The sequence below is a fragment of the Vanacampus margaritifer genome, chromosome 1 (genome assembly GCF_051991255.1).
Source record: "Vanacampus margaritifer isolate UIUO_Vmar chromosome 1, RoL_Vmar_1.0, whole genome shotgun sequence".
Classification (NCBI taxonomy): domain Eukaryota; kingdom Metazoa; phylum Chordata; class Actinopteri; order Syngnathiformes; family Syngnathidae; genus Vanacampus; species Vanacampus margaritifer.
The window spans coordinates 11,195,346-11,218,882 of record NC_135432.1 but is presented as its reverse complement, the minus strand read 5'-3'; the positions used below and the strand labels follow the sequence as shown (position 1 = coordinate 11,218,882).

The 23,537-nt window shown below is 41.1% G+C and overlaps 2 protein-coding genes across 2 annotated transcripts; both read right to left on the bottom strand.

Annotated features, from left to right (window-relative positions):
• Positions 1–340: 340 nt before the first annotated feature.
• On the bottom strand, positions 341–12,626 carry LOC144057339 (DNA-binding protein SATB2-like). Its single transcript, XM_077574791.1, has 12 exons — positions 12,510–12,626; positions 10,629–10,814; positions 10,243–10,422; positions 8,052–8,178; positions 7,841–7,964; positions 7,601–7,709; positions 4,491–4,541; positions 3,947–4,404; positions 3,659–3,859; positions 2,682–2,825; positions 2,262–2,453; positions 341–1,017 (listed from the first exon to the last, which is right to left on the bottom strand). The coding sequence occupies exons 1-12, from the start codon at positions 12,514–12,516 to the stop codon at positions 457–459; spliced, it is 2,340 nt and encodes a 779-aa protein (XP_077430917.1). The 5' UTR covers positions 12,517–12,626; the 3' UTR covers positions 341–456.
• Positions 12,627–17,564: 4,938 nt separating this feature from the next.
• Positions 17,565–23,085, bottom strand: taf8 (TAF8 RNA polymerase II, TATA box binding protein (TBP)-associated factor). Its single transcript, XM_077545722.1, has 8 exons — positions 22,896–23,085; positions 21,640–21,799; positions 21,461–21,559; positions 21,316–21,378; positions 21,112–21,236; positions 19,266–19,413; positions 19,046–19,188; positions 17,565–17,909 (listed from the first exon to the last, which is right to left on the bottom strand). Exons 1-8 carry the CDS (start codon positions 22,941–22,943, stop codon positions 17,769–17,771), a joined length of 927 nt encoding a protein of 308 aa, XP_077401848.1. The 5' UTR covers positions 22,944–23,085; the 3' UTR covers positions 17,565–17,768.
• Between the last annotated feature and the right edge of the window lie 452 nt (positions 23,086–23,537).

Genomic DNA, 23,537 nt, shown 5'->3' with positions numbered 1-23,537 from the left:
CTATCATATGTTTTGAGCTAGCGTTATTTAACCAACAGGTTAAGGCGGTGCGCCTTATGTGTGTGCTAAACCCAGAAATAGCACCCGTAACTGTGACTGCGCCTTATAATACTTATGCCTTATGATCATGAAAATGCGGTAACTGTCTGTTTTTCGCCACTATGAGAAGTCATAGGAGTGAGAGTAGTAAATCTTGATTTACTCCAGTAAATATAAAAGTTGTAATAAATACTGACGTTTATTGTCGCGCTTGTTGAGTTTCACATGAAGTTCAGTTGGTGCAGCAACAATGTAACAATAAATTATATGTAGCTGTATACAATATGCAACTGCGGTTCCATTTTGTGTGCCCTTTTTGGCTCAAAACAATTGCATTACATGTGGGGGTGGGGGGTAAACCAATAATGACAACAAAGGACATCAAATCTCTGGGTACGTCACAGTTTTTCCCTGTTGTTATCTCTGTTGCCCTGCAGAATTTGGGCTGTCCGGGCTACTATAGGGAGACAAAGATGATGTTGCTGCTGCTGAGGCTTTTCCATCATCTTTCTCCTCTCGGTCCATTTCATCCTCTTTCTCAGTTACATCTGCTGAGCCTCTAACATCTTCACTCAAGTCCATGGGTACGAAGAGCAACTCCTCTTCTCGTACCACCTCGGAGGGACATTCCCGGTTGCCCTCCTCAGGGCCTGACTCCCTGGAATTGTGGTGCTTGAAATTGTATCGCTGGTTCTGGAAGAACTTGACAATGGTATGCTTAGGCAGGTCCAGCTGAGCTGACAGGGTGTGGATGGCCTCCTGGTCAGGGTAGAGCCCCACGTCGCCAATGAAGCTCTGCAGGATCCCCAACGCCTCCAAGGAAATTCGGGTTCGTGAACGGGCCTTTTTTGTTTCTCCAAGGCCAGGGCTCATTCTATGCTGAGACTCACTAGCGGACCCAATAAGGAGAGGTAGCGCTGTAAGCTGTGGGTCCACGTGAAGAGGGGATAGAACTCTCAGAGGTGGCAGTGGTGGTGCCTGTTCAAAAAAGAAAAAGAAAAATGAATAAGAGGTTCAACATGTCATGGACTTTCAATTTTCATCTCTCAAACCCTGCAGGAATTCTAGAGTAAATTTGTGGGAGTTCATTTTAAAGCTGCCGAATGCAGAAAATTGGATTTCGAATTGCTACTGCCACCTGTGGCCAAAAAAGAAACTACACACCCTCTTCTTCACGTACACAACGTGCACATGATGTCACATCCGCAGACAAAGAGCGGGAAATTACGAACCCGAATCCAGTTTAAGGACTGGAGTAGGAGTACCCACAGCTACGGTTAATCTACTAATTAGAAGACGTTTCAGTCATAAATGGTCAAATAAAAAGGCTATTGGAAAGATATTTTTGGCCAAGTTGTTAAATTGAGCAACTTTAACACCCAAAGTGCAATTTTAACATTTTCAGAGATAAATGGTGTTATTTCACAGGGTTAATCACCTTGAGTTAGATTAACTCCACAGAGTGTTAAATTAACTCTGCTGTTTGAGAAAGACAAATCATCACCGTTTTCCTCAACCTCCTTTTCTCCTTGCTTATCACTGGGAAACCTTAACATTCAAATAAAAGTTTTTGATGATTTCACTCTGCTTAGTGAGTTAAAAATGTACTCTCTCACTGTGTTAAATATTTAACTACTTTAAAAATGTTGATTTAACTCTGGAGAGTGTGGAGTTGTATAAACTATGAAAAGTGTTCAAATCAACTCTGTGGGAGTCAATTTATCGCTGGACTTTTTTTGCTGTGTGCTGCTCCTACAACTCTGCAGTGACATCAATGGAAATGTATCAAAGCCAAAGTGTGACTGGCCAGCTCAATTCTCACATTCCTAACAACCACGTTTTGAGAGTATATTACCAGGGTGGAGCGGCCTGTGCACTCAAACACGTGAACCTGGCATCAAAAACCTGCGGGCCATCAAACAGAAAGGACCTAAATAGAGATAATGGCAATTCCTTTTTCTCTCCATCAAAAATTACAGGCTGCGTTTGGAATAATACTGAGGTCAAGCCTGACTGGCAAGTATTTGGGGTTTTGTTGGGGGAGGTAGGGAACTGTGTGGGCAGCTCATTGACCATGTCTATTTTCAATGACTTACGGTGCAAAAACAAGACAAAGACGAGCTACTAAAAGCTGCAAAGCAGGAAACTTGACCCTCTACAAATTCTGTAACTGTCTAACATTTGATTTGGCCCCACAATTCTATAATCCAATATACTTGTACCTGATGCTCCGGGATGTGCAGGACAGCAGGGAGCTTATCATCATGCTGCTGTTTCGCCTCCTCCTCATAAACACGATCGCGTTCGGCCTGCGGGATGGAAAGAAACCTGCGGATGGTGCACAGGTTCTCCCACAGTGTGCGGTTTTCTTGGCTCGGGCTTTCTTTCCATCTGAGTAGTTCACACAGCCAACCCTGGCGGATGAGGTGACAGTGACAACATTTGAACATTTGCCGAATTAAGTACAAAAATCTGCAAGAAAAAAGCATGTAGAGAGGTGAGGGGATTGGCTTTATTTTTGCACCAGCTGTTAGATGGAATTGAATACTTTAATGTGATCAAACCTTCATCATCTCGGCTTTCTTCTAGTAACTCTGAGATCAACAATGCTGTTAACAAGAAACAGAAAACCCCAAACTCACTTGGCTTTTGTTAGCGGAGACCTTAGCAAACAGACATTGGGAGACCTTTGCCCTCTTCATCTCCTGTTGGATCTCCTCGTAGATCCTCGTTGTGATGTTCACGAGCGAATCCATCTTAAGGGGGGTCTCCGCACTGGACTTGCTCTGCAGACAAAAACTAAAAGATTAGTGTTCTTTTCAATGAATCAATTTTGGATTCTGTTCAATCTGATTATATAAAGTTACTATTGAGAATATTGATGTAATGCTGTTGGACTTGTTGCAATTACTACTTAATGATAACCCACAAAAGGCACGATTCAAGTCTTGAGTAAGAAAGGCTTGATTCAAGCCTGCAAGGATTTGGCTAACCTGGAATAAGATGTAACCAGCAAGAGAGTGTTGGTACGGAACTGCTGAAAAAATGGAACTCAACTTTGGTATCTTTGACCAAATGTCACTAATATACTTTAATATGACATTATTTCTTTACAAGAATTTGCAAGGGGCAGTTATTTTGTTTTGGATAGTTGCCAATGCATTTGAATGAGTACAAAAAGACGATGAGTTTGGTTTAACAAAGGTTGGCAGAGATGTGCTTGCCACACAGTATACTGAGTCCAGTGTGGACAGAGTACGTAAATGAAAAAAAAAAGCATGAAAATTGTGATTTCTCAAACTGTAGTGGAATTACGCTGGCTGATTTTGCCTCTTTCAAATGTCAACAAAAATCACCACATTTTATCTATTGAGACGTAAAATTTTGTAGCATGTGAATGATCAAGTGGCTGATTTGGAGACCAGTCAGTCACAAGAAGGAGTCATGCCATATGACAATGACAAAAACTACTTTCAGCTCTGCCTTTGCTTGCATCTGTATATGCTTGAGCTGAGCACAAACTCTATTGAATATTTTCTGAAATCTAAAAAAAAGTACATACAAATAAAAAATATTCATCAAATTACAATTGTCCTAACAATCAAGGAATTGTGTGTACCTGCATGGGTCTGTGAGTGTTGCCATTGGAGATGTGATTGTGGTTTGTTTGAGTATTCCTCTCTCGCTCTCCCTGGTAGATGCGATCTCGTTCTCCCTCTGGTAGACTCAGAAAAGCCTGCATGGCCTTTAGGTTGACCATCAGTGACTGAGAGGCAGAGCGGGGATCTTCCTCCTTGCGCAGGATCTCTGACAGCAAACCCTGCTCATGTATGAAGAGTTGTTATATGGCGCGTTTTTTTGGGGGGGATTATTGCTTTTACAAGCTAAGAACACTGTGTCAGTTTACCTGTGTGCGGTTAAAAGCCACGCGGGCAAAGACAGCTTGGGAGACACTGGCTCTCTTCAGCTCACTCCGAACTCGGTGGTAGATGTCAGAAGACACTTCAGCTCCCGAATACGGGGACTCTGCAGGGCCCTTGCATGGGCGTGAAATGGGCGGGTGGTTGACGTATGGCTGGGGGAGCCCGCGTTGGGAGAGCAGGCGGCTGACGGCCAGTTGCTGGTTGATGAGGTGCGCCACGGCAAGCTGATGGCGCATGAGCTGCGGGGGCAAGAGGCCGCCATGTACCAGATGAGGTGGAGCTTGGGAGTGCAAAGGGGGGCTGGGGGAAGGATTGGTAGAGTGTGGCAGAGTGGACTTCCGCTGCTCCATTAGACGACTTTTGATTGTTCCAGGGCCACCCAGGTAGGGTAAAAGAGATGGAAGACGCTGGTTGAGGACGCCTGGCTCCCAATTTCTCTCCACTGTGTAAATACACAGAGAAATGTTAAGTATGTAAAGTAGCTTTTATCTTCAAATCCAAGCAAGTCGCAGAAAAGATCAAATATACCGTTTACATCAGATTTGTCCGAAGGGTGCCACATTGTCTCTGCATATTCACCTGAACAAAATATAATTAACAAATCACATTATTAGACCTGTCATATAGTAAGGGCCAATTTTTCATCTGTGCTTGTTCTGTAGCGCTTGTCCTCATTCGGGTCACAGGTAACTGGAGCTAACTTTGGGCAAGAAGTTTACACCATGGACCAGTTGTCATTCAATCACAAGACACATATATACAAATAAGCATTCACGCCCACTTATGTACAATTTAGGGTCTTCAAGTAACTTACATGGAAGTTTTTATTTAGGATGTCGGACGAAACTGAGAACATGCACACAGATATATTCCAACAGAAATTGGAACCCCCAATCTCCTATTTGTGAGGCTTACGATGTAATTACTATCCCACAATTCTGCCTCAAAAAATGTAAAGTCTTAATCGTTTTTTTTTATCCATCGATCCCTTTCTGTTAGATATTTATATATCTTTATAGCCCTATATCTTTATGGGGCGGCATGGCTCAGGGGTAGAGTGAGGTTGTGGGTTCAATCCACACCCCTGTGTCATGGTCTGTGTTTTGGTTTGTTTTATTAGTCATGTTTTCCTAGTGTGTCTCCCTTTGTCAACGTCTCGTCAAGTTTTATCATGTCCTCCCGTGCTTGTCATCCCGGTGTCAACCAATCCGTGCCCTCAGCCGCTTGTGTCTTGCCCCAGGTGTGTCTTGTTGTCTCATTAGTGTGTGTGTATTTAGTACCCTGGTTTTGGTCAGTCCTTGTGGGATCATTGTTGCTGTCACACCCATGCCATGCCATGCCATGCCATGCCATGCCATGCCATGCCATGCCATGCCATGCCATGCCATGCCATGCCATGCCATGCCATGCCATGCCATGCCATGCCATGCCATGCCATGCCATGCCATGCCATGCCATGCCATGCCCTGTCGTCATCGTTTCCTTGCTTCGCAGTGTTCCTGTTTGGTTTTTGCCTTGACTTGTGTTTTTGGATATTGTTGACTTTGTTATTTTCGCCAAGTAACTTGTTTGCCTTTTTCACAATTAAATCCCCTTTTTTACTGCATCCTTGCCTGGCTGCTTTTGCTCCCTGCATTTGGGTCCTCCACCAAACTCTAGCCTTTCTGGCACCCTGTTGGCCATGTTAACTCATTCACTGCCATTCACGGCTGTAGACGTCCAAAATTCATTTGAACTATTTCTATTAGTTTAACACTTTTTCCACTTTTGCTAATAAGAGTATGAAAACCTAAAAAAAATAAAAAAAAATACATTTAGAACAGATATAACATTTTTGATTAATTGTGAGTTAATTATTGAAGTCATGTGATTAATTACAATTACACAATTTTAATAGCATGACGCAATAAAAAAAAGAAGAAAAGATTATAAAAAATTAGGGGCGTCACGTGATTAAAATTTTAAATGGAATTAATTGCATGACTTCACTAGTTAACTCACAATTAATCACAAATTGTACATCTGTTCTAAATGCTCAATACAAAAATCTACGTTTTCACACTCTTGTTAACAAAAGTGGGAAACAAATGTTAAACTAATAGAAATAGTTCAAATTAATTTTTGACGTCTATAGCCGTCAATGGCAGTGAATGAGTTAAAGTGTCCTTGAGCAAGACATTGAACCCCGATTTGCTGCCAGTGGACCTGGAAGCGCCCTGCATGGCAGCAGCCGACCACTGGTGTGTGAATGTGTGTGTGAATGGGTGAATGTGAGGCATGATAAAGCGCTTTGGGCACCATATGGTGTCGTTAAAGCGCTATATAAAAAGCAGTCCATTTTACCATCTTCGCTACAGCTTTAGAAATCACTTGTGTAATATTATATCACGCTTCAGCGACTATCGTCACACTTTCTACTATTAAAAGTAGCAAAAGTGTTGAGCAAAGAACTCTCCTGACTGAAAGCTTTGCTCTCGAGATAACAGATGGAAATTCCCCACACTTTGTGGGAAGAGTTACAGACGGATAAAACGAGACAGATTCTGGCAAAAAGAACAGATCACCTGGTGAGATTCTTGCTGAATGATCGCCAGCGCGCTGTAAATATCTTTAAAAAAAAATTTGAACGGTCTCTCAATTTTGTTCCTTTATTTACCAAAATTGTCTTTTCCTTTTGACTCTCCCTGTTAGAGGTTCGCCACAATGCATCCAACCGCCTTAATGTCTACATCGATCAACCTTCTCTTAGGTCTTCCTCTGGCTCTCCTTCCTGACACCTCTAACCTTATCACCTTCTACCATGTCCAAACCATCAAAGTTCTGTGCACTCTAAGTTTGTCCCCAAAACATCGAACCTTGGCCCAAAGAGAAAACCCTCAACATCTTCATTTCTAGCTCTCTTTCCTGTTGTGTCTTCAGTGCCAATGTCTCTAATCTGTAAATCACAGTCCTATAAAGGTTCCCCTTCAGCCTAGCAGAAAATGTTGCAAATTATTAGAAACGCGACACCACTACAAACTAAAATCTTAATCAATGAATTGTTGAAAGTTTGACAGTGTAATTCTAATGTGGCTTTTTATTGTACGTCATTAGATTGTGACAGTGTACCTAAATTAGTGGTTGGTGAGTCTATTATTGAGCTGTAAAGTTCTTCTATTCTTCTTGTGAGACATTTTGGTTTATTGTTTGATCAATGATCTGACAGCATTTGGTGGTAAATCCTTTCCAGTTCCTGTGGATTTTAATGGCTCGTCCTCACTGTGCTGAATCTGTTTCTTGTTACAATCATGTCCGATTCAGGGTCACGGGCTATTAGGAGTATAAAAATGGGAGTGAGGTTTGGCAGGCCGTCAAATTTGTACCCACCCTGTGTTGAGTGTGTGTGTGTGTGTGAGAGAGAAGTGGGGGTTGCTGCTGCTGTTTCCTATTAGGATTTAAAATGGCTTAGTTCTGCCGTGTGTATTAAGTGTGACATTAATGTGAACCACGTGTGACCGTTCCTTCCGACCATGAGCCGTCACTGACGTATGGCACTTGAGCTTGACACTTTAGCTCAAGCACACACAGAAAATGTGGCTTTAAGGGAGAAACGGAAGAGCAGAACCAAGTGTGTGAATGTGAGCGGTCAGGCCCGTCACCTTGGACGCTTGGATGTTTGTGACGTTTGTACCAGCGTCCAAACTCCTGGCATTTGGAGACAGACACGTTGGAATAGTGGGAACTGTTGACGATGGCAGAAATCATACTCTGTGGGGGGGGGGAGAGAGAGCGCATTGGTGAAAGTTGAATACAATATGACTGTACAGAGGTTCCAATAATGTAAATTCTAATTCCTAATTTACTTTTTCTATTCTTTTGTAAGCAAGCTCCCAACAGACCTGGGAAAGTGGACACTCCTTGGGCAGAGCGCTCTGATTGGTCTCTCTTAGCAGCTCTTTGAGGGCCTTCCTCACTGTGGCATGCGTCCACTGTTCGGAGGGCAACTCCTCCAGCCGGGCAAACCTGCACACACATGGAAAGCTGATTTTAATGCACACAGAAAAAAAATCTACGTGTTATGATCAGATCATACATTCAAGACTGGAGGACCTGTGCAGCAGGATCCGTAGCGTGACCATGTGGTAAACATCCAGCAGCATGTCGGCCACAGTTGCCTCTGGAGCATCTGTCAGGTTGTGGATGGGCATCGGCTTCCACTGGCCCACTTTGATGATGCCTGGACAAAAACACACACACTTTCATGTTATAGGTTAAAAGCACGGGGGGAAACATAAGATAAACTCATTCACAACTTCTGATCTCCTAGATTTAACCCCGGACGCTGGAATTCCGCTTGTTTATTATAAACAGCTTTTGTGATTGAGCCACAACATGCAGCCTAATCAAAGAACCCCTGTCCCGCTTTCAAAATACTTTACTGAGCCAAAGCTATGCCAAATAAAATGGAATCAAAAGGAAAAAATAGACTGTATAATTTTGGTTGTGTGACCACACTTGTGGAATGGCGTTGGGATGATGCCAGACAAAAAAATATTTATTTGGAGAAAAAAAAGGCTTAGTATGGGTGGAGGAGGGTCGCATGCAGGGCGTTACCCACTTGGTGTATGTGCCCTGTGTTTAGGACACAACCAGGAATGTCATTATATTTATACTCAAAAAACATTTTTGGTTTTGAAAAAAAAACCAACATACAGTAATTTGTCTTTATTGTCTAAACTTTCTGGCACGCAGTGCACTCATGTGGTCGAGCCACCCATCTGGAAAATGACTACTATTCATTGCCGCTGTTAATAATTCAATACTCATGAATTACCAAACAAACGAGTGGCTGAAATATGGAGTGATAGAACATTTTAGATAAACGTTTCCAGACATGAAATTCCGCAGATATTTTTTCTGTAAATGCAAAAAAATAAAATAGTTTTTCTGTTGAATCAAGGGAAGGTTTTAATGCCATTAAAAACTAAATAGGAGAATGATTTTACTTGTTAAGGGTGCCAACTAAGAAGCCCCATGAACTAGAAATAAATGCTAAATTGTGGCCAAAATATATATAATACGCTCACAAAGCTGAATGGCCACCCATGTCCTCAAAGTAAATGCCTTTTGATCTGTTTTTATCAATAGCCTGCAATGTCAGGTCTTTGAGCTCATCCGCAGCCTTAATTAACATTCAAAATAAAAATCATACTATCTCAGTTCATTGTCTTTAGCCCGCCGGCCTCTGCTTTACCTTTACGTTTCTTGAGAAAGTCCCCACAAACGTTTCGTGACCGCAAATTTGTGTTTTTTGGGGAATTTTTTTGCGCCCTATTTCGTCTAGAGCAAAGCGCAAGACCAACTTAATGGTGAGCATGGGTGGAGTATTCTTTCTTTTGGTATTTTGCAAGTGCAGATAGAAAAGAGCAGTTGCGCCGCTGTGCGCCATTGTGAGAGTGAATGCAGCAGACTCCGAGCCAATTGAAGCGGCTCCCCTCATTAATGGATGCAAATTCAGCAGAGGGAGCAAAGAGAGGCGCGCTCACGTTCTACAAGCAGAAGGACTCACTCGAGTGGTGTCCATGCAGTAATTCCACGTGCATTTACAGTTGAAGGAACCGCAAGAAGGTCTCCTATTTGTGGATGATATAGTCGGCAATGCATGTGACATGGCAACAATTGAAGACCGCCGATCGTGCATCTGTGTGACAAACCGAATTGCACATTGCAAAATGCGCCGGGGCGTTGCATTTTTATTTTATTTTTTTCTCCTGAGCGAGCTAAGTATTGTTCATTCGGTAATCTTACCAATTTGACATGTCATCATCATTGCTCTCTCTCTCTTTTAATTATTATTTTTTTGCACGTGCGTGAGTATGTGCATGTGCGGGTGTGTGTGTGCATAAGTGCGTGCGTGTGAATGTGTACTCATTAATTCACCTAAAACCTATTAAAAATCCCTCACCGTTCACCTAAACCGAATACTTCAGAATCCAGCTAGAGTCGTGAGGTTGTCAGGAGACCAGAGGAAGGATCAAAGAAAAGAAAGAAAAGTGAAATCCAGCACCGACCAGACATCACCTACTACCCACCGGGTTACCAACCAAAATCTGTCACCGCGGCGTCTTTGTCCACCGGAACTCCCAGTGAGGCGCAAATCGTTGTACCCATTTTTACGTCTAGTACACGGGTGCCTGTCTAAATCTAATTCTAAAACTAAACAAATTTGTGTTTTTTTTCTTTCACATCATGTCCAAGATTCCGTAGTTACCAATGGAGCCAACAACCGAAATACACGCACCTAAGGCCTGTACAGCCGAGCCCTGCGAGTACCCCAAGGACATCAGCGCGGTCTCCACCAGTTGTGTGAACAGGATGTCTTTCCGGATCAGCACAAATTCGGCGTGGCGGTGACCGTGCTGCTCGCCGTCATGGGCCATGTCTGCATATTCCACAACACAGTAGACCGGGATTGTCACACCTGGTACAGAAAGGTACAATACACGTTAGACGCGTTACAAGTTGTAAAGTTAATGATGGATAAAAGTCACCAATCTGTAACGCCCTAAAGATGCCACATCACTTTTACCTTGCGGTGATGCATCTTAAGTGAGAGACAAGCTTTGTATATCAGGGCGGAGCTAAATTTAGCCAGGGTTGTTCGTAGAAGTCCTGCCGCAGTCTCACCTCCCGGCCTCAGCGGTGTGTCGCTGTTAAGTCGAGTGTTCGGGCTGCCGTTGACCTCCAGAAGGTTCATCTTGCACAGCGGGGGTCCGCTCGGAATGTTGCTCCCGCCCTTGACGCCGCCCTCCTCGGGGCTGTCTCGAAGGCTGTCGGTTCCCCCCGCTCCACCTGGGTCACCTGGCAAAGAACCTGGACAAACATTAAGCAAAAATGATAAGCTCATTAAAGTAAGGTGGTAACTCAAAGTTCGTATTGTTATTTCTATCTATTATATTGAATTCCTGAAAGATGAAGACAAGGCATCAAATAATACTGCAGCTTCTATATTAAACAGGCTGCTTCAAAATCATAACATCAGGTAAACACAAATGCCATGCTTAGCCCTAAATGTCATACAAATGATGTAGTTTATGAACATTTGAACCTAAAAATTCATTACCAATTTAATATGGTCCTAATCAAATTCATGCATGCCAGCATGTCAGATTTATTTGATGTTATGGCAACACAATTGGCCCAAAGCTAAAGTTGGGGGCAGTATTTGGTTTATTGTTTATTTTATTCACACACTGATCCCTATGTATATATGTATGCACTTAAAAAAATAAAATAAAATAAAAAATGTATTTATTGCAAATTATTTTGTGGACACCAAGCCATGGCTTGCCTCTTGAGCCAGTTTCTGAACCCCTCTTCTATATGACGTAAATAAAATAAAATAAAATAGAATAAAATAAAATAAAATAAAATAAAATAAAATAAAATAAAATAAAATAAAATAAAATAAAATAAAGTGTTGTCATTACACACAAATCAGCCAGAACTAAAGACAGCAGCCGTCTGGACCTTCAAGCATTTTTCAGTAGCGACACAAAAAAAAAAAAAAAATCCAAATTAAATTGTGCATGGTGCTAGGCTTAAAAAAAATATACATATATATATATATATATATATATATATATATATATATATATATATAATTTAAGTGGGATTTTTTTTTTAAATCAATTTGAAATTGTAAAAAAAAAAATGCAACGATAAAATATTGTGAAAAAAAATGTTGGTGGGTGCTGTAGACACAGATGTTTGCACGTGGAGCTGAGCTTGAACTGGACCTTAATTTAAAATATATATTATAAAATAATACAATGATGATCTAAACAGGCTGACCTGTAATGCAAAGTAACACACATTGGTATCCAAAGAATTAAGAAGTATCTGCTTCAGGTCAAAACACGTGGATCAAAATATTGCGACTGGGATTGATTGTTCGAGAGCTTTTGATGTACAGTACAGTCCCCCCAAAAAAGTGAGTTTTATGAACATTTTAACCTAAAAATTCATTCATTTCAAGTCATTTTTGAAATGAAAATGTTGTATGGATTGCAACTCAACATCTCTGTTTGCTTTAGAAGTTGATGTTGTGAAATGTGCGATCTAGGAACGAAACACCACTACTATTTCTATCTATACATTACAAGCAACATTTAAAATATGTTCCAGAAGTAGTCAACTTTTACTGCAATAAATAAATAAAATATCTGATAAGTAGATACTAGGGCATGAGAGGGCCATGCTTCATCCATCAAAACAGCACTTGTCTTAAAGAACATTATTTAATACCTAAATTAATTATTCATTTTTAACCTATCTTTATTAAGATTTGTGTTACTTTGTGTATGCATGTGTTATGTACAAACACAGCTGAACATGTGAAATGGAACGGCTCATTAGTGAAGACAAGAATGGTCTTTATTTTTATGAATTAAATTATTTGATCGATTATTAAAAGTTTTCACGGACACCCTGATTCTTAATCCTTAATTGTAATTTGAACACAAACATGGAAGGATTTTTTTATTTTTTTTTTTAAATGTTACTTACTTTTCATGACGCCACCTTGCTCACGAGCAAATAAAGTCCGTCCATCGTGGAAGTTGTGTAACTGCAACTTTTGCTTGGCAGGCTCACACGAGATGTGAACACGAAGAGTGACAGCGTTGCAAATGCTGCAGCTTCAGCTGCTGAGTGAGAGGAGGGAACGGAGGCTGCCAAGTGAAGTGGGAGGGAGCCCATGACACAGTGGCCCTGAATATCTTGATGGCACTGCCAGTGGTGGGAAGTAATGAAGCACAAATAATTAAGTTACTCTATTAGGTACGATCTGGATTTGAGTATTTTTTTTTCTGAATGACTTTACTTTTTTTTCACCATTCATTTGAAAACAGATATCTATATTTTCTAGTTTCAATTCCTTACTTTGGTAAAATGTGTGTTGCATTTTTCAGCATAGGCAGATGAAACAAGATGTAGGAAAAGACATAGTATCTCACAAAAGTGAGTACACTCCTCACATTTCTGCAGATATTTAGTTATATACTTTAATGGAACAACAATGAAAAAAGTGACCCTTTGGCACAATGAAAAGTAGCCAGTGCACAACTTTTGTAACTGTAGAAATGTATTGTGCCCTCAAAATACAGCCATTATTAGGTAAATGAATACATCCGACGTGAAAATGCCCAAAGTGTCAATTGAGAGAGGTAAAGTCAGTCGTGATTGAGATTTTGTTTGACTGGGATTTGGGGATTTTATAAGGCAGGGTAAAAAAAAAAGTTTTTTTTTTTTGTTTTGTTTTTTTTATTAAATAAAAAACAGCAGCGCTGCGACATGAAGGAACATTAAAGACAGCAGCAAATTCTGACACTTAAGATGTTCCCCACCAAGGCCTTATTTAAGAGAATTAGTTGATGATGGGTTAGGGTTAGGGTTAACCCTGTTTTGATAGCATTAAAGTAAAGCCAAAGCAAATAAAATTGGGACCTATAATGTGATTTTTTTTCTTCCTTAGTCTATTTTGTTTGCAGAGTCTTTCCCTTGTGACAATTTATCAAATGTTGATATGATTGATAGTACAAATGTATTTTTGCTTTTGTACGTTGTAGAATCTATCATTTTTTTTATCAGTACTCGAGTCCCAGTACTTTTCGCAAACTCTCCAAGTATTATTAATATTATTGGAAGAGGAATGTGACCAATGCATTACAACAAAAAAAAGCTCAAACAAATACCAGATTTTCACTTTTGTGCATTTGTCTCACTCACACCATCTTGTGGTGTGCTTGCTTCGGTAACATTTTGATTACGTGTGCACTTTGCGAAGATCTTGTAGTGTCTACTTTCGTTCGTAGCCTACTTTATTGTGGTGGTCCATCTAATTACTTTAATGTGTTCGGACACAGATTGTATTCTGCTCTCAAAATATATGTCTGTTAAAACAATCCCAAATCAGTAGAGACATTTAAAAACTGTTTTCATCCAATCTTGTGGTCGCGCAGGAATAAACATTTGCTCAACATTGACATCTAGTGGTAACACGAGGAACAGCACCATCAGGAACGGGAAATGCCATTCTAGAATCATCATGACCTTCCTACATGTTTAAATGTCTTTACCTGCACCACAGGCCTTTCTTCTATTCTTCATTTGCCTCTCTTTTCTTTCAGTTTTCAATTGTTCCTTGTCACCTCTGGAGGGCAGCTAAACTTTTCAGAAATAAAGAAAAAAAACTGATAACCCTAAAAAAAATTACGTCTTTGAAATAACTGTCATCATTTACATGTTAACATTGCCGTGCCACAAGTGGGGCGCCACTAAAATCCATCTCTTCTATATTTTAATCAAATAAAGAAATAAACATTTTTAAAACTATGCTACTCATCACGTGTATTAATGATGATGTTTGTTGGACCATATGCCATGGAGTATGGGTTAGGGTTAGAGTGCCGTAAAACTAGTGTAAACCCCACATTTGAATTTCCACTATGAAAATTTAGCCTTGCTTTAAACCTCTAAATCTTCTTCGAAACCTTAACCCTAACCTAACTCCAGTTTGAAAAACTAACCCTACTTTGAAACCCTAACCCCAGTTTAAAACCCTAATCTGTATCCCAAACCCTACTTTGAATCCCTAAACCTATTTTCAAACCCTACTTTGACACCCTAACCTTATTTGAAAATACTCATTTGAAACCCTAACCCAAGTTCAAAACCCTAATTTGAAACCCAACCCTAGTTTAAAACCCTAATATGTATCCCAAACCCGACTTTGAATTCCTAAACCTATTTTCAAACCATACTTTGACACCCAAACCTTATTTGAAAATACTCATTTGAAACCCCCAACCAAAATTTAAACCCTAATTTGAAACCCTAACCGTAGTTTAAAACCTTAATCTGTATCCGAAACCCTACTTTGAATCCCCAAACCTATTTTAAAACCCTACTTTGACACCCTAACATTATTTGAAAATACTCATTTGAAACCCTAACCCAGGTTATAAACCCTTATTTGAAACCCTTACCCTAGTTTAAAACCCTAATCTGTATCCCAAACCCTACTTTGAATCCCTTAACCTATTTTAAAACCCTACTTTGACACCCTAAACATTTTTGAAAATACTCATTTGAAATTCTTACCAAATTTCAAAACCCTAATTTGAAACCCTAACCCTGGTTTAAAACCCTAATTTGATACCCTAGCCCTAGTTTAAAACCCTAATTTGAAACCCTAGCCCTAGTTTAAAACCCTACTTTCAAACCCTAGCCCTTGTTTAAAACCCTAATTTGAAACCCTAACCCTGGTTTAAAACCCTAATCTGTATCCCAACCCCTACTTTGAATCCCTAAACCTATTTTCCAACCCAACTTTGACAACCTAAACTTGTTTGAAAATACTCATTTGAAACCCTAACCAAAAATCAAAACCCTTATTTGAAACGCTTACTCGAGTTTAAAACCCTAATCTGTATCCCAAACCATACTTTGAATCCCTTAATTTATTTTAAAACCCTACTTTGACACCCTAACCTTATTTAACAATAGGGCTAGGGTTTAAAATTAGGGTTTCAAACTCGGGCTAGGATTTCAAATTAGGGAATCAAACTATGGCTAGGATTTCAAATTAGGGAATCAAACTATGGCTAGGGTTTGAAAGTAGGGTTTTAAACTAGAACTAGGGATTGAAATTAGGGTTTTAAACTAGGGCTAGGGTTTCATAATAGGGTTTCAAACTAGGGCTAGGGTTTGAAATTAGGGTTTTATACTAGGGCTAGAGTTTCAAATTAGGGTTTTAAACTAGGGCTAGGGTTTAAAATTAGGGTTTCAAACTAGGGCTAGGGTTTCAAATTAGGGTTTTGAACTATGGCTAGGGTTTCAAATTAGGGTTTTAAACTAGGGCTAGGGTTTCATATTAGGGTTTTAAACTAGGGCTAGGGTTTGAGAGTAGGGTTTTGAACTAGAACTAGGGTTTGAAATTAGGGTTTCAAACTAGGGCTAGGGTTTCATAATAGGGTTTCAAACTAGGGCTCGGGTTTGAAAGTAGGGTTTTAAACTAGAACTAGGGTTTGAAATTAGGGTTTCAAACTAGGGCTAGGGTTTCATAATAGGGTTTCAAACTAGGGCTCGGGTTTGAAATTAGGGTTTTAAACTAGGGCTAGGGTTTCATAATAGGGTTTCAAACTAGGGCTAGGGTTTGAAATTAGGGTTTTAAACTAGGGCTAGGGTTTCATATTAGGGTTTCAAACTAGGGCTAGGGTTTCAAATTAGGGTTTCAAACTAGGGCTAGGGTTTCAAATTAGGGTTTTAAACTAGGGCTAGGGTTCCAAATTAGGGTTCTAAACTAGGGCTAGGGTTTGAAATTAGGGTTTTAAACTAGGGCTAGGGTTTCAAATTAGGGTTTTAAACTATGGCTAGGGTTTGAAAGTAGGGTTTCAAACTAGAACTAGGGTTTGGAATTAGGGTTTTAAACTAGGGCTAGGGTTTCAAATGAGGGTTTAAAACTAGGGCAAGGGATTGAAATCAGGGTTTTAAACCAGAACTAGGGTTTGGAATTAGGGTTTTAAACAAGAACTAGGGTTACATATTAGGGTTTCAAACTAGGACTAGGGTTTCAAATTAGGGTTCTAAACTAGGGCTAGGGTTTCAAATTAGGGTTTTAAACTAGAACTAGTGTTTCATATTAGGGTTTCAAACTAGGGGTAGGGTTTGAAATTGGGGTTTTACATTAGGGTTAGGGTTTCAAATTAGGGTTTTAAACAAGGGCTAGGGTTTGAAAGTAGGGTTTTAAACTAGGGCTAGGGTTTGAAATTAGGGTTTTAAACTAGGGTTAGGGTTTGAAATTGGGGTTTTAAACCAGAACTAGGGTTTCATATTAGGGTTTAAAACTAGGGCTAGGGTTTCAAATTAGGGTTTTAAACTAGGGCTAGGGTTACATATTAGGGTTTCAAACCAGGGCTAGGGTTTCAAATAAGGGTTTTAAACTAGGTCTAGGGTTTCATATTAGGGTTTCAAACTAGGACTAGGGTTTCATATTAGGGTTTAAAACTAGGGCTAGGGTTTCCAATTAGGGTTTAAAACTAGGGCTAGGGTTTCAAATTAGGGTTTTAAACTAGGGGTAGGGTTTGAAATTAGGATTTTAAACCAGAACTAGGGTTTCATATTAGGGTTAAAACTGGGGCTAGGGTTTCAAATTAGGGTTTAAAACTAGGGCTAGGGTTTCAAATTAGGGTTTTAAACTAGGGCTAGGGTTTCAAATTAGGGTTTCAAACCAGGGCTAGGGTTTCAAATAATGGTTTTAAACTAGGGCTTCATATTAGGGTTTCAAACTGGGGCTAGGGTTTGAATTTTTTTTATGAATGAATGAAGAGGGTTTTGTTACATTAGAGCTATGGTGTGCCTACCCAAACAGTAAAAGTGACGGGAGGCCGGTGAGGGTTGTCAAAGGTCACATCTAACTTCATTAGTCAGCTGGTAAAATTTGAAGCTTTCTATTGCTTGTACTTTGAATGGAGAAGAAAGCCCAAGATTAACTGATTAGAACCAATAAATGTGATGTGATTGTGAATGGCATACAGGTTTAAAAAAAAAAAAAAGTCTTGATGAATTTAACCACAAAATGGTTACAAAGAAAAATATTTTTATTCACAAAATGGCTGCTCTGTGACAGCAAATGACAAAAATGATGCATTGAAACGAGTGCTTTGAGAACTGAATGGAAAAAAACAAGGAATCAAACAAAGTTCTGTTGAGTGGAAGAATCACGGTTAGCAGGGCAAGCGGGAAAAAAAAGTCCAAAGGTTTTGTTCATTTCTTCCTCCTGACTTTGGGCTTCTTGACAGGTCGCAAGTATGGGTTGTCGATCACGTTGTCCTCGTTGCCTTTGCTGGACGCAATGGCGCCACCTGGCGGAAGCATGGCGTTCTCTTTGTCCACCGCCGCCTCATCCTGACAAATCAGCACAAGTTTGGGACGTTCAGTGTTTAGCTTTTCATTTCAAGTCTCAGATTGTCCCATAATTTGACAATTTTGTCATGTATTTTTTTTCTCTCAAATTTTTTCACATACAATTTAGACTTTGATGTAGGGATGCAATTTTGAAAATGACATGGCCGCATTATTTATTGCAAATGATTTTGTTGGGTTAAAATTTTAATTTCTTTAAGAGTCCAGTGTGAGTTTTGCCCCCTACTGAACAATTAATTTGAGCACCTTCCATTTGCACCAGCAGTTACGCAGCACCAACTATAATGGGCAGTTAGCTAGCTAGCTTTAGAGTGTCAGAAAAGTCCTTTAGTCCGATTGTTTGGTTTGGACCAAAAGCGGACTTCATTTTTTTTCGTTTGGTGCGGTTTATATTCACACTGTGCTTTTTGCAAGTTGACTATATTTCGTTTGGAAATGGACCGAGACCACCTCAAAAAGTGGGTCTCGGTCTGAATACACCCTTAGTCTGCTTTGATGGAGGATGACCGAAATTGGAGAAGGTTTACTGTTAAGATGTTACAATTCAGAGAAAGTTCTGCAAGTTCTCTGGTTATCAAAAATAATGATTGCTTAACTCATTCAAACCCCAAAACGTGTAAAAACATTTTTAATACTTTGTCCTTCACTCCCCAAAAACGTATTTACACGTTTTTTATGATTTTTTTTTTATTTTCATGCAAGCGCATACAGAAGGCTTCGATGCAGCTTCTGACATGAAGAGGTGTCTTAAGGCAATGGTAGTTAGTTAAAACAATAAATAAAAATGGGGGAAAAAATTTAACATTGATGAAACTTAGCTATATTCTAATGCTAATTGCTGCAAACCGGAAACAGATACAAATATAATTTTTTCCTGATGAAAGAGGAGACTAATCTTTCTACCATTCTATATATAGAATATTCTGTGGGCCTTGCAAAATCAGTCAAAAGTGGCTGGGCGTGAATGAGTTAATTTGATAATCGATTAGCTCTTGATTAATTGATTAGTCGTTTGATAATTTTATCCCCCCCCCCCGACAAAACCAGGTAAAGGTTACTTCCATCGCAAAAGTTTTGTCTTGTTTAGAAGAAGTTGTCGTTTGCTGGCGGCGGCTTACGCTCAAGATGTTCCCGGCGGCGTTCTCGCCGTCCGTCTGGTCGTCCTGCTCCGACGAGTCTGTTTCCTCCAGATTCTGCAGCTCCAGCTCGGACGGCAGGAGAGCGCCCAGGTAGGGCACGGCGCTCGGCTGCGCCGCGATGACTGGCATAAAACAACGCAAGAAAATCACAATCATGCGCAATTGGCAGCTTCAGCTTTGAGCCGGCGCGGCAACTTGCGCGGGAAGGAAGTGATGTCGTCTTTGAAGAGGCTTTGAGTTTTGCTGGTCTTGGCCATGAAGCGCGTGAGCGCTCGCTCCACGTCCCGCCTCTGCGTCGCCGCTTTCTCACGCACCACCTGGTAGTCCGACACGGGTTCCCGAAATGTCTGCACAGAGAGGACAATGCCAGACAGGCATGTCAGTAGAGGGCGGCTCAAGGTCAACAAGCACTAGAGCGACTTTTGTGCAATGGGGCCTTCAAATAAAATCCCTGCTCTTTTTCCTCAAGAAAAAATATATAATATATAATATAATATAATATTTGATTTTACAGATGTCATTTTAATGATGTGAAAGAGTAATATTTTTGCTGATAGTCATACCATCATATTTGAATATTGGCCCACGCCAAAAAAACAAAAAAATATCAACATGCCCCGCTAACAAAGGTAGGGATAGACTGATAATCGGCACCGATATTCAGCATTTTATGAATATCGGCCTCTTTTTTTATTTTGATGGCCGATATATTAAAAACAGTTATTTTTGCTCAGACGGGCGCTTTTCTCCTCCGTCTGCTCTGAGTCAGCGGCTGTTGACTCCCTGCAGCATTGGCCCGCCCACACCACCATCTGATTGGTTGCTCACGCAGTGCTAACAGCCAATAAGCAGCAATTAGCGGCTATCAGCAATTAGCGGCTATTGGCCAGCGAGCTAACCGGCTAGCTCGCAAATGAACAACTATTAGATTAGCTCGCGGGCTAACCTAATAGCCATTTTATAGCGTCTATTTGGGTGTTATCCCGGGGATAGCGTGTGGGTGAACGGTTCGCCCGCGAACTAACAGCTTGCGAATTAGCGGCTATTTGTGAGTTAGCGTGCGGTTGAATGGTTAGCCCGCGAGCTAATGGTTAGCTCGCAAATTAGCGGCTATTAGCCCGCAAGCTAACCGGCTAGCTCGCAAATTAACAACCATTTTATAGCGGCTATTTGGGAGTTATCCAAGGGTTAGCGTGTGGGTGAACGGTTAGCCCGCGAGCTAAATGTTAGCTCACGAATTAGCGGCTATTAGCCCGCGAGCTAACCGGCTAGCTCGCAAATTAACAACTATTAGGTTAGCTCGCGGGCTAATAGCCGCTTATTCGTGAGCTAACATTTAGCTCGTGGGCTAACCTAAAAGCCATTTTTTAGCGGCTATTTGGGAGTTATCCCGGGTGTAGCGTGTGGGTGAACGGTTCGCCCGCGAACTAACAGCTTGCGAATTAGCAGCTATTTTTGAGTTAGCGTGCGGTTGAATGGTTAGACTGGGAGCTAAATGTTAGTTCACGAAATATTAGCCGGCGAGCTAACTGTTAGCTCACGAATTAACGGCTATTAGCCCGCGAGCTAACCGGCTAGCTCACAAATTAACAACTATTGGGCTAACCTAATAGTTGTTAATTTTTTAACGGCTATTTGGGAGTTATCCCGGGGTTAGCGTGTGGGTGAATGGTTAGCCTGCGAGCTAACAGTTAGCGTGTGGCTGAATGGTTAGCCCGCGAGCTAACAGTTAGCGGCTATTTGGGAGTTAGTGCGCGGAAGCCATATTATAGTTGGTGCAAAAGCTGACCTTTAACATCAAATGCAAATCACAAAAGCTGTTTAATAAACATGTCCTTAAAGGCATTTAAGCAGTCAAGTGGTGGAGTTTTTATTATTATTTTGTTATTAAAAATTTTGACACCAACTTTTTTTTTCTGCAAATGTATATCGACTTCAAATATCGGTTATCGGCCTCCCTGTCTACCGATAATCGGTATCTGCCCTGACAAAAGCATATCGGTCTATTTCTAAACAAAAGTGTTCATTTGTGTGTTGTTCTTCACAGGGGTTTTGATGTAGGTGTGCGGGTCGGGGAACTCCGGGTAGTGGCTGGGGATGTGAGGCGGGTGCGTGCGCTTCTGTCCGGCCGACAGCGCTTTGGGGGTCATTGGTTGGTTGGTGACAGGAGCTGAAAGTCAAAACACGTTAGCACATTTTCACTCAACAAGCGCATCAAGTTAGCGGATGACGATGAGGACGCTTCTCACGTGCGGTGATGACCATCCGCTGGGAGCGCTTGGCGTAAATGGGCAGCGTCTCAATATTGAAGCCTCGAGACAAACAAAGACGGCCAACAAAATTTCAGTTTCACGCTTCAGCGTGTGCACGAGTGAGTCGCGGGGCGTCACTCACCCATTTCAATAAGCGTCACCACAGTGTCCGAGAGGGTTGGGACGCTTCTGGCCGTGTGTTCACAATACGACTTTGCGCAGCGCCCAATTTCTGTTATATCTGAAAAAGTAAGTTGTGTTATTGACAAAAGGAGACAAAAGCAGCGGGGTGACTTTTGGGGTTTTCCGAAAGGGACGCACAACTCTGCATCATCTCGGTGAGCGTTTCCACGGCGGCTTTTTCGGCGCAATCGAATCCGCACTCCGTCAGGAGAGCGCTCACCACCACCTGCAGGGTCCGCCGGCGAGCCATGTGGTAGTTCTCCACCGGGCTGCTGGCCGCTTTACTGCCCACTGCGCGCTACGAAAACATACAAAAGACATTCAATTATTTTTCAATAAACACACGCTCATCAAATCTTTTGTTGCAAATAACAAAAACCTGCAAATAATTGGTATCTTCCTTCCTTATTCTAACTGTCAAAATTAGTAGATTAAACTGTAATAAAAATATAACATAAACTATAATGTCGTAACACTTTAATATCCTTTCAAACTCATTAACCTTCAAAATAAATTGCTTGCATATGATTTGATTTGGTAAAAAATGCACCAAAAGTGCTCAAAGGCTCTCTGTAACATTCCCCTACAACCCAGACTTCAACGTACTTCCTTGACACCAATTACTGCACTATTTTTACATGAATTCGTCAGCCTTTTGTGACATGTGAGAAAGAGCACAGAAACAGCAAACGGGTACGTTTTAAGTTAATGGCTATGAACATGTTCCACAAATAAAATACCAAGTCAATTGTCATCAGTGGGTGAATGAATGAGTCGTCAAAATGGTTAAGCACTTTGAGGGCCTTGTAAGGTGGAAAAGCGCTATATATGAAGTACCAAGCAATTTGTGGTTTGGGTGCCTGGAAAAGGTTGGGCTTCACTGTTTTCTGACAGGCAGTGGTTATTTTGCCGTGACCGTCAACTCTCCTGCTAGCATTATTTTGCAGTGAACGGCTGTGATTGGTCAATCATTGGACCGAGTCACCGGCATTACCAACCAAACCTAACCATAACCGTCAGAGGATATAGGTCGTTGTCAAGAAATTGTAGTTAAAAAAAAATAGTAGGCCTAATTATATATATTTTTTAATGTAGAAAGCGGGATTCGACACCGTGACTATGCGCTTGCAAGAAATAAATAAATAAATGTCTGTCACGGCAAAATAACCACTTGTAGGGGGTGGAGGGGAGACAGGGGTCAAGAAATGTGCACATTTTGCACCTACAAGTCACGTCAAAATGCACATTTAATCGAGTACTTCTTTCAAGTAAATTCCGATGAATAAAGCGCGAGCGCTTCATAAAGCAAAATATGTTTTTGTTTGATGAACGTCGTGGGTTAGCTTAGCCCGCAAACTCATTAAGTCTGTCGGCCGCATTCGAGCGCCCCTCACCCCGCTAGCAGCCAGCGAAGCTCCCGTTGCCACCGCAGGATCCGCCATCACGCCTTACAAAGCGCCGCTCGTTTACTTTCACTCATTCACGTGGACGACAACTTGGTTTCTTTTCCCGATGTGGAGTCTCAGTTAGTAAACAACACTGAGCCTGCGGAACAGTGACATCACTTCCTCCAATTTGGGGCGGAAGTTGCTATTTTTCAGCGTGACTGAACTAACTGCTGCCGCCAGTGTTCATAAATAGAATTACATCCATTTCAGCGTAGCGTTGACGCCATTCCGCGCATGCGCGCACACGGATGCGCTTTCATTTTGTCCATCCACTCAGTTACTTGAGCTTTTTTAAAATTATAATTAGAAGGGGAGCCAACCCCTGTTTTATTTTATTATATTAGGTTTATCTTCTTCTTTTTTTTTTGGGGGGGGGGGGGGGGGGGGGTAGCTCCCTCAACCCATTAGTGCCCCTCACCCCCACCCCAGTGGTGTCTTTGTCACTTATTTCCTTGTCTTGTTGGCACATTTTCTAAAATCGATCGACGACGACTCATTCATTCAAGTCATATCAGAATCTCTTTTGCTGGCAAGCACCAAGACAGAAGGGATCAACTTAATTAAATTGCAATTTCCAAAGAATTTGTG

Bases quoted from the DNA above. Each gene is read 5' to 3' on its own strand.
- LOC144057339 (XM_077574791.1), bottom strand. The intron at 8,179-10,242 runs GTGCGTGTATTT...GTTTTTGTCCAG, and splicing joins CTCGGCTGTACAGGCCTTAG to GCATCATCAAAGTGGGCCAG. The intron at 7,710-7,840 runs GTCTGTTGGGAG...CCCCCCCCACAG, and splicing joins AGGAGTGTCCACTTTCCCAG to AGTATGATTTCTGCCATCGT.
- taf8 (XM_077545722.1), bottom strand. From the start codon at position 22,943: ATGGCGGATCCTGCGGTGGCAACGGGAGCTTCGCTGGCTGCTAGCGGG. The intron at 21,800-22,895 runs GTGAGGGGCGCT...ATGTTTTCGTAG, and splicing joins CTTCGCTGGCTGCTAGCGGG to CGCGCAGTGGGCAGTAAAGC. The intron at 21,379-21,460 runs GTGAGTGACGCC...GTTTGTCTCGAG, and splicing joins GGTGACGCTTATTGAAATGG to GCTTCAATATTGAGACGCTG.